This window comes from Elephas maximus, chromosome 7, assembly GCF_024166365.1.
Source record: "Elephas maximus indicus isolate mEleMax1 chromosome 7, mEleMax1 primary haplotype, whole genome shotgun sequence".
In the NCBI taxonomy this organism is placed as follows: Eukaryota; Metazoa; Chordata; class Mammalia; order Proboscidea; family Elephantidae; genus Elephas; species Elephas maximus.
The window spans coordinates 104734707-104744811 of NC_064825.1; the positions used below are offsets into that span (position 1 = coordinate 104734707).

General features: G+C 37.7%; 1 protein-coding gene across 1 annotated transcript; it reads right to left on the reverse strand.

The window, feature by feature from the left end:
• Positions 1 to 9202: 9202 nt before the first annotated feature.
• Positions 9203 to 10105, reverse strand: LOC126079843 (olfactory receptor 4C15-like). The gene has a single exon (XM_049891209.1). The coding sequence runs from the start codon at positions 10103 to 10105 to the stop codon at positions 9203 to 9205; it is 903 nt and encodes a 300-aa protein (XP_049747166.1).

Here is a 10105-nt window from a genome sequence, read left to right on the forward strand (position 1 = left end):
GTCCTCATCTGTATACATAGTAGAAGTTTATCAGTCAAACAGTTTACATAATCATGTTTGATGCACATAGATGAATGTACACTTTTATTCTAAAAGTGAAATCAGGTGAAGGAAGTTTTACAACAAAAAGTGATGCAGTGACATTTCTAAAAATAAAATTTTGGAAGTGTCCAAAATGTTCACTATGAGTAGGAACTGCCTCGGTGACACCTAACAACAATGGAGATGAATAAAAGAATAGTGGGACTTATTGTGAGAATTATCAATGAACTGATTTTGATGAGTGTCACTTAGATTAAAGAATAAAATTAACAAATATTCAATAGTGTAGGTTAATGTCTTCTGTTCACTTGCTTTAAAACAGCCATTTCCTTATGTTCCCAGGAGCCTAGGCAACTCAAAATTGTGGCAGCACTATTAACTCCATATGCAGCTACAAGCTGTCACCCAGAAAACAAGAATATTAAACAAACCCAAAAAGGTCCTTGGATCTGTCAAAAACCATTTATTAAAAATGAGAGAATATCAATATATGAGCCAACAGTGGTCAGTTTAGCCAAGGACCAAAACAAGAGAGACAATGAAGTGATACTAATAAGAACATCAACTCTAGACTCATACAGGCTTGGGTTCAAATCCAAGCTCTTCTATTTAGTTATGTCTCATGGAACAAGTTACTTAAAACCCTTGGTTTACACGCTTCTGGTGAGTATAAGAACGTCTATTGATAGAATGAGATAACACAATACACATAAAAATGTTCAATACGAGATCAAGCCCCCAGACCACTGACAGAGAGAAGAATTACCAAGATTTTTATTTATACTTCTCACATTATCATGAACAGGGCTAGTAAGCGCTTTTAATGATAAGCTCTTTGACTCAACCTTTTATTTAACAATGTAAATTATTTCATTTGGTCACAGTGTAGATATGCTCATTTTTAATGCATAGAATTTTTAAATAAACTTTGTAGTCCTTTAGTAGCTTTCAAACTCACATGAATCCACTTCTATTCAGGTAGTTTCTTTAGACAAAGAACTTTAAATTGAATCTATATTAATAATTAAGTAAATCTTAACGTTTTCATTTCCCCTATATGGGGAGTTCTAAGAGTAATACAGTTTTAGAACTAAAATGTGCTTTAGATATAAACAAATCAGCCCCCTCTGCTTTTAGATAAAAAGAATTTCCAAAATTAGTGTTAAAATGTTTATAATGGAGAATACAATGTCCTCATGGCTTATGATCACAAAGTCCATGATTTTAAGTCATTTAAAAGTTAATTGTCCTGTATTGGGTCCTAGAACAGGAAAAAAGGACAGTAGTGAAAGAAGTAGTGAATTATGAATAAAGTCTGGAACTAAATTAACAGTAATATCTCAATGTCTGTTTCATAGATTTTCCAAATGAACTCAGGGTTACATGAGATGTTAACATTAGGTGGAGCTAGGTGAGGAGTACACAGTAACTCGCCACAGAACCTGAGCAACTTCTCTCTAAATTTAAAATTACTCAGAATTCAAACCTTTTTTTAAAAAGAAAAAGGTAATGACTTTGTTTCTGCTATCAAAAATGTAGCCATCCCAGCTTCATCACGGACTAGCCATGTGCCCTTGAACGAAACACTCAGCCTCAGTGTTCTCACCTATAAAGTAGGGAGAGTAGCACTTATTCAAGCTGCCTCACTTAAGAGACTCCAATAAGAAGGTTAATAGGAAAGTGACTGGCAAAGTATGAAGCTTTAAACACGTGAAAGAGTGATGGCGGAATTATTTTCAAGCAGTGACTACACACACAGAGTGAGCTAGAAAATTGAATCTGCCTTAAGAATAAATTATGCATTGTTAAAATCACTTTTTTCAAAAAATTATACTTCTTGCTAAATTTGCAATGAAACTGTTCCCATTCATGTAATCCTTTTGGAAAACAATTTAGTAAATATTTCTGACTTATAAACACCTTTGTATCATACAATTATTCTAAAAGTGAGATGAGGTGGAGGAAGTTTTATAACAAAAGGTGATGCAGTGTCACGTATAAAAATAAAATTTTAAAGAAATGCCCAAAATGTTCAATAACAGTAAGATGTATATATAAATCAGACTACTTCAAATTAATGGGGCATGATACTGTGAATAAAATGCTAATGAATAATAGATAGACATGGAAGGTGAAGTATTTTTACAGTATGTTAAATGAGAAAAGCAGAAGAAAATTTTAACATACATGCCTATTTGATAGACATATTAATAAGAAAGGAACCCATGGAAATGGTAGAGATTTTTTTTCCTTTTCATTATACATGTTTATATAATCATAAGGATATTTCAAATATTTATAATCAAGGTTAAACCCACAACACCATATTTTCCATCAACTAAACAGTTCAGAAAAAGGAGGTGGGATTTGGGGATTACTTCGTAATCCAATATAATTTGTTTGTATAAGTAGAATTATCATGCTAACACAATATAATTTGTTTGTATAAGTAGAATTATCATGCTAACACAATAGGGGTTAGACTATTATGTTAAAATGTTACAATTATTATAAATTTTCCATAAATAGCCATACCATGAGGTAAGCCTTACTCAGCTCCTACACTCACTCTGATATCAATTTTTAAATTCATGTCTTCTTCTAAAGAAGCAGTTTATTCTGTCCACACTTCTCCGAGAAGATTCCATGGTCTCTTCTTTCTTGATAGCCATACACAGCATGAGAGATTGCTTAGGGCCCCCCCAAGGCCAGCTGTGAACTGTGTGCTCTGGGGCATCTCTTGGGATTGTGATATTGGGCATTTTCCTCGCAGCCCCAAATTGCCCCCATGACCACTATTTCCATCCTATTAGTTTGAATGTGAAACAGCAAAATTAATTCTAATACTAATCGTTGAAAAACAATAGAAACTTCTGTTTCAACTTTGAAGTATATATAACATTCAAAACTATGTGCAGATTTAGTACTAAGGTTGTCAGTATAAGCAGTGTTTTTGTTATTGTCTTTCATGCAATAGAGATATAAACGTATATTTTAGAATCCTTTAAATGTACGTATATGTATATATGTCATACCTGCATATGTATATGCATAGGTAAATAGACATGGTTACTATAAATTAAAAGAATAGATTTAAATTCCATTCTTAATCATCCTCCCTGTTGTTTGTTAGTCCACTGTGTTTTTGATCCAGATTATTATTATCACTTATTTCAGCAATATTTATACGTTGTCTGTCTACCTAAGCATATTCCCTTCACTGATAACTTGGGAAATCTCTTCTCTTCACTTTGCAGACGCTTTTCTCTCTTTCAGTGTTGCTCCACTGATTTCTCTAAACATCTCATCTTATACTCTATTCCTGGACTTAAAAAAAAATACTAACCCCTCTCTCCGCCTGTATACTTCCTGATGGATGCCTGAGCCTTATTTGTTCTCTCTTAGTAGTTTAGTTTATTTTAGGAGAGAGACACAGGGCACCCCAACTAGCACCACTGCAGTTCAGAGCTTCAGTCATTTAGACATTCTTGAACAATTCTGAGACAGAAACCTAGTGCTACCTATGACATCAAACACACTTAGGAAAAATTTCAAAGTCAAGGCTCTGCTCTGTGATTTGAATAAATCATATTTCCTTACTCTCAATGCCCTGCCCTGAAATATTTCTGGAAACATTAAAGGAGATATTATATATAGGAGCTCCGTAAATGAAAAAGCAGCACTCAAGATACCAGGCTCCTATAGCAGTATACTTTAAAATCTCAGAAAAATCCCACTTCTCAGCCTAAAACTCCAGGATGGGAAGAGTATGAGGGGAGAAATGATAAATGAGAATATATTCAGAAAGAATAAATAAAATGCCATATCGAGAAAAAAATAAATTTTTTATTTAAAAAAAATATCGAGAGCTAGGAAAAAATATGAACTTCTTGCACTTCTAAGTTATTTGGATTTAACTTGAAGATGGCAAGCTGAAGACAGATCTAGTTTCATTAGATTTTAAGTAATTGGTACTTTCAACCCAGAAAAAGATTTCTATTACACTAGCTGCTATTTGTGCAGCATTAGTTATGCATCACTTCATATGTTTCCACCAACTTTGCTAATACCATTATCCCCTTTATAGATGAGGTGCCTGAGAACCAGAGAGATGATGTAACTAGCCCAAGTGTGCACGTCATTGATAAACCCATGTGTTATACTTGGTAGCCTGAATGCTACACTCATACTTTTAAGTGCTACATTACACATTGAAACTCCCTCAGAAAATGCAAAATTGTGAATTATAAATCTCACCATGTATCAGTTCCTTGAAAACTCTGGTGATGGCAATCTCATATTCCTCATCGAGAAAAGTCCATTCAGTGGCTGGATAAAAGGTGCAGGTTGTTTCCAAGCCTTTTTTCTACGCCTGAAAGAGAGAGAAAGAGCTTCACAGGCACACAAGGGGTAGAATATTCCCCACAGCTTCTCAAGTGCTGCCTTCAACATGGTCTCAGGAAACAAAAAATAAAGATTCAAAACTTTTCTACTTCAGTTCCAGCTAGAATTTAAAGAAGTTTCCCAGAGAGGACATGAACCTATAGTACTGTCTCTCAGTTGCCCCCTGGGGTTTGAAAATTTCCCAACAGTATGAGTCTCCAAGACATGGTTTTATGTGGTCTGACTTGCTTAACTGTTTGCAAAACTTTTATGTCCCTGAGTAATTAGGTTTTTTTTTTTTCTCCTACTTTTTTTCTTTTTTTTTTTAAGCTGTTCTTGAGTTTCTATTTGAAGGTGCTTACATTTCCCTTTATGTTCAGGAAGAGAACACTGTGTATGCTGGGATAGAAATGCCTATGTTCTTATTAAAAGCAAGAGCTGAGTTCTGGGATAAGGCACAGCATCAATCCATGAGGATAGCATATCTAGTTCTCAGGTTTGGGGACCAATGAGTGCTTATTAAAGAATAATACATTTCGTGTATAAATATGCAAAAACGTATAAAAACCAGCCAAACCAAACCCAGTGCCATCAAGTCGATTCCGACTCATAGCGACCCTAGAGGACAGGGTAGAACTGCCCCATAGAGTTTCCAAGGAGCGCCTGGCAGATTCGAACTGCCAACTCTTTGGTTAGCAGCCATAGCACTTAACCACTATGCCACCAGGGTTATAGATTAATACAAATATTACCTCTTGTTCTCAATAACTGATCCCTGTTTTCCATGACTTTGAAACCAAGAGCATGGTTTCTGACTCTGAGTGGAACAAATGGTTAACACACTTAGCTACTAACCCAAAACTTTGAAGTTTCAAGTCTACATCTAGGCACCTCAGAAGAAAGGCCTGACCATCTACTTCCACAAAATCAGTTCTTGAAAACCCTATGATGTACAGTTCTTCTCTGACACATACGGGTTCCCCGTGAGGCAGATTAGACTTGATAGCAACTGTTTTTGTTTTCTAAGAATTTTTTCTGTTTTCCTTTAATTGGAAGAGAATGAATGATAGATCCATAGAAGTTTGAGTGGAAGCCTGGGTTTGAACCATAAGGCCACTTCAGAAAGGGGTCAAAACAGTTTTTTGCTCCATGTAATCTTTAAACATTTTACTTTACCTGTTTCTATGGCTATTCGTACCCCACAAAAGATGCAAAATTAAAGTGATTCATCGGAAAAGTCAAGGCCTAGAAGCACCTTCACATCAGTTGCCTATGGGATTAAAGAATGTGTGTTGTTTTCTTTTTATTAAAATTTTAGATGTCTGCCTCAACCACAAGAACCGGCTAATATGGACCACACACGCAGTGATACAGACAGAAATCCCCAGGGAACTGCCTGAGTCATGGCATGGAGCCTATGGAAGGTCTGGGCGATCTCGCTAGGTAGCAGCAAAGGGGCACTCAAGGTAAAGAATGTCTCCCCCCACTCTCAACACCCTCAGTCAGAGCATGGACAGGTGAGAGCTGATAAGGGCCCACACACACAGAGCACAAGGCCAAGGAGTAGCAGGGGACCATTTTTATCCCAGAGCCCTGAACATGTGCTATGTCACCCAAACTTAGCTTGTCAGCACCACTCTGGTAACCCAATGTGGTGCAATCCTGTGAAAAAAATAAATACTCAGCCTGCAAAAATCATTTGCTTGCCAGATGACCCAACTGGAGCTAGGGTCCCAGCCACAGGTCTTGGCATAACATCATTGGGGCTGAATAAGAGCTTATGGAGGCTGCTGGTTGACCCCATGGATGGGCTAGAGTATGGAAGTGCAACTTGAAAAGGAGAAATAGGAAGGGGCCTATGCAGTCAAGTCCAGGTTGGGGAGCCTCATCTGGAAAGCACCTCCAGCTTCCCAATACCGGGCACTGGAGAGCTTAGAAAATTTTCAGAAGACACTCTAAAGTGTGGAAGCAAGGATAGTGTTCTGCTGGCCCAGGTCTAAGGGTAACACATTGCTGTCACTTTGATTCCATACTGCTGTCTAAAATACCAGTTCTCCAAATCTATGAACATAAAGTGACAATTGAAGCAATTTATAAAGTCAGGGGAAAGATAATTGTTCCAGACAGAGGGAATAGCTTATGAATGCACAGTCCCTATGGAAAGAACATGACTTGTCACTAAGAGGAACAGAAAGGGGCCACGTGGACTGGCAGATCAGTCAGGGGTTGTCTATGAGAGAGGAGTTCAGACAGGTAGGAGAGCAGCAAGATTACTGCTCCCTGATCTTCGGCAACTGTAATGTTTTAACTTGCCCTTAGTGACATGGAGTGCAGTTGCAGTAGAGTTGAGTCATGATATGATCTTATTTATGGTTTTAAATCATTTCTCTGTGCTGAGGGTAGAGTATTGGGGTAGGGGGTTCAAAGTTAAAAGCAGGGAGACTCTGTAGGAGGTAATTGCAATAATCCAGGTGATTACAATGACAGCTTGGAATTAGGTGACAGCTCCAAAAATGATAAGAAGCCATTGAATTTGGGATACATGTTAAAGTTAAAGCCAACAGGATTTCTGGATAGAGTGGATGTGGGGAATGAGAAAATACAAATAGATCAAATGTGCCAACAGTCAAGATAAAGGATGATGTGGGTGGAATCAATCTCGGGGTGGGAGCAGAACCAGGAAAACAGCTTTGTGTTTATTCAGTTGGAGATATCTATTTGTCATTTAGATGGAAATACCATGAAAGCAGGTGGATGTCCAGGTTTCAAGCTCAAGGAAGATTCTGGGACTTAGATATTAATTTGGGAACCTTGGTCATGTAAAGAGTATGTGAAGGCAGAGGACTACGTCAACTGGGTTAAATGCTGCTAATAGATTTAATAAGATGAGAAACTGACAATTGCTGTTAAATTTTATGTTGCAGAGGTCTGAGTTGTCCTGGAGAATAGGATTTTCAGATAGTATTAGGTATTAAAGTGTGACTGACAGGAGTTTAAAGAGAATGGAAGAAGAGAAATGGGAGACAGGCATCACAGTGATCCCTTGAGTTCTGCTGCAAAAGAGGGAGAATGAAATGAGATATTACATAAAAAGGAAGTGATACAAGGTTTCTTTAAGGATGAGAGAGGTAATGGATTGCTTCTTTGCTAATGTAACTATTCCAAGAGAGAGGGAAGCATAGATGAAATAAAAGACAGAAGAGATTCTTAGACAAGTAAGTGTCCTTGTCTAAGCAGTGAGAAGATGACATCCCATGCAAAAATAAAGAGAATGGTTGCCTTTGGTAAGGGTCACAGACACTTTGTTTGAAACAGCAGTTAAGAAGGCAGCATATAAGTGAATGGAGGCTGGTAGAATGATAGATATAGTTGTAGGAGTCTGGAAGTTCTCTTTTGAAGGTTTAAATTATCTCGATTAAATATGAAGGAAGTGCATCAATGTTTCCCATTAAGTTTGACACTTGTGGTAGTTATTTAGGCAGGTACCTTTCTTCGAATTAAAGTATCCTCCTATTTTTTTCTTTGCTAAACCTTAGTATCATGAAGAGTTGTGAATTTTTCCAATTCTAATACAGAGGTGATCATATAATTTATCAGCTGGTATTAGTAACAAGAAGTCCCGATAACAAAAGAGTAAGACCAAGATTTGTTTCAGATGTCAGGGTGCCAAAAAAAAAAAAAAAAGTCAGACATTGAGCTGTTAAATAACATGCTTAATGAGTAAAGTCTATTTAACGTGAACTAACTTGGGGATCCCACAGAATGATAAGAAATTTGTGAGAACTAATTAACAGGGAATATCACAGCATTAATGAACAGAACAGTTCATAAATGTAATAGCTGATATAGATTCTGATATCACTTTATTTTTTAGCAGTGACTTAAAGTTTGAGCCAAGTAGTATGGGGCTGGTATTACAACTCTGTGATAGGGATATGGAATCCTTCAGGCTTGCTTTTCCACTAATCTTAACACACATCCTCATGGTCCAAAATGGCTGCCTGAATTCCCACACCGATTCCACAATCACAGAATTATCATTTAATATACCACCTTCATTTATATTTTATTGGCCATAATTCGTCACGTGGCCACCCCTAACTACATTGGATGCTGGGAAATGTCTTTTAGCTAGGAAGAAATGTGCCTAAAAAAAAAATTGCCATCCCTCGAATTCTGACTGGAAAAGTTTCCAGATTTGTGGTCTTTATAAGGAAAGCAGACTGCCACATCTTTCTGATGTAGAGCAGGAGATGGTTTCGAACACCCAGTCCTTATGTCTGCAGCCAAGGGCTTACTTACAGTGTCACTAGGGCTGCTCAACTAGGATCAGTACCCTAAAAGTAAACTTTTTTTTTTCAGTTAAAATAGCATCAGGAAGTTCCTATTCCTGATATCTAAGACATTTTTTTTCTTCTTTCCATAAAGGTTTTTCAAAGTATGGTTTGAATGGCAAGAAGCTTAATAATTTGATTCCTGTCTTTGAGTGAAATCTTTTCAGTATTATATTCTAAACAAACATAAAATTCAACTCACCTCAGATTCCCTAAGAGGATACCGAGCTGCCAACTCCAAGATATGAGTGATCTGAGGGTGGAAATAGCATTTTCTGACCTACCCATTAGTATTTTTCAGTTGCATTACATTACCGTCACCAATACAGTTTCCAGCCCCTATAAAGTATTTGGTCAAGCCCATTTTGATTTCTTTCCTCTTGAAATTTAATTTTTTTAAGTATAGTGTTTTATTTTTCATCAGAAACCACCAGCAATCTGGTTCACAATTTCCTCATGACATTTTTCACTTCCTTATTCCTGAAAGTATAAATCAAAGGATTGAGCAAGGGAGTTACGAAGGTGTAAACTATGACCACCATCTTGTCGAAGGGGAAAGTAGATGGAGGTCGGGCATACACAATTATGCATGGGACAAAGAACGAAACCACGACAGCAATGTGAGATCCACAGGTGGAGAGAGCTTTCAGCCGTCCTGCAGAGCTATGAGTTCTTAGCGAGAACAAGATGACACAATAGGAGATGAGCAACAAGGAGAAGATTATGATGCAGATAAACCCGCTACTGGCAACCAACGAAAGGCTAAGGATGTGAGTGTCAGTGCAGGTAAGCTTGAATAATGGGTTCAAATCACATAGGAAGTGATCGATAACATTGGGGCCACAGAAGGGCAGCTGTAAAATAAATACAATTTGTATCACAGAACACAAGAAGCCTCCTGTCCAGGCTACCCCCATCAGGATACCAAAGAGCCTCCAGTTCATGATAGAGGGGTAGTGCAATGGCTTGAAAATGGCCACATAGCGGTCATAGGCCATGGCGGTGAGGATAATCACCTCCACTCCAGCAAAGAAGTGCTCAGCAAAGACCTGGGTCATACAGCCCTTGAAGGAGATGGTTTTCTTCTCATAGAGGGAGTCTACAATCATCTTTGGGGCAAATGCAGAGGAATAGCAGGCATCCAGGAAGGACAGGAAGGCCAGAAAGAAGTACATGGGGGATCTCAGGAGTGTCAGGCTGCTGACAATGGTCACCACAACTAGCAAATTGACCCCAACAGTTGCCATGTAGCAGAACAAAAATACAACAAATTCCATTTTTTGAACACTTGGGTTCCATGAAAGACCCAAGAGGATGAACTCAGTTACAAAGCTTTTGTTTTGCAT

What these genes read in the sequence shown, in the direction of transcription:
- LOC126079843 (XM_049891209.1), bottom strand. Translation starts at nt 10,105, where the DNA reads ATGCAAAACAAAAGCTTTGTAACTGAGTTCATCCTCTTGGGTCTTTCA.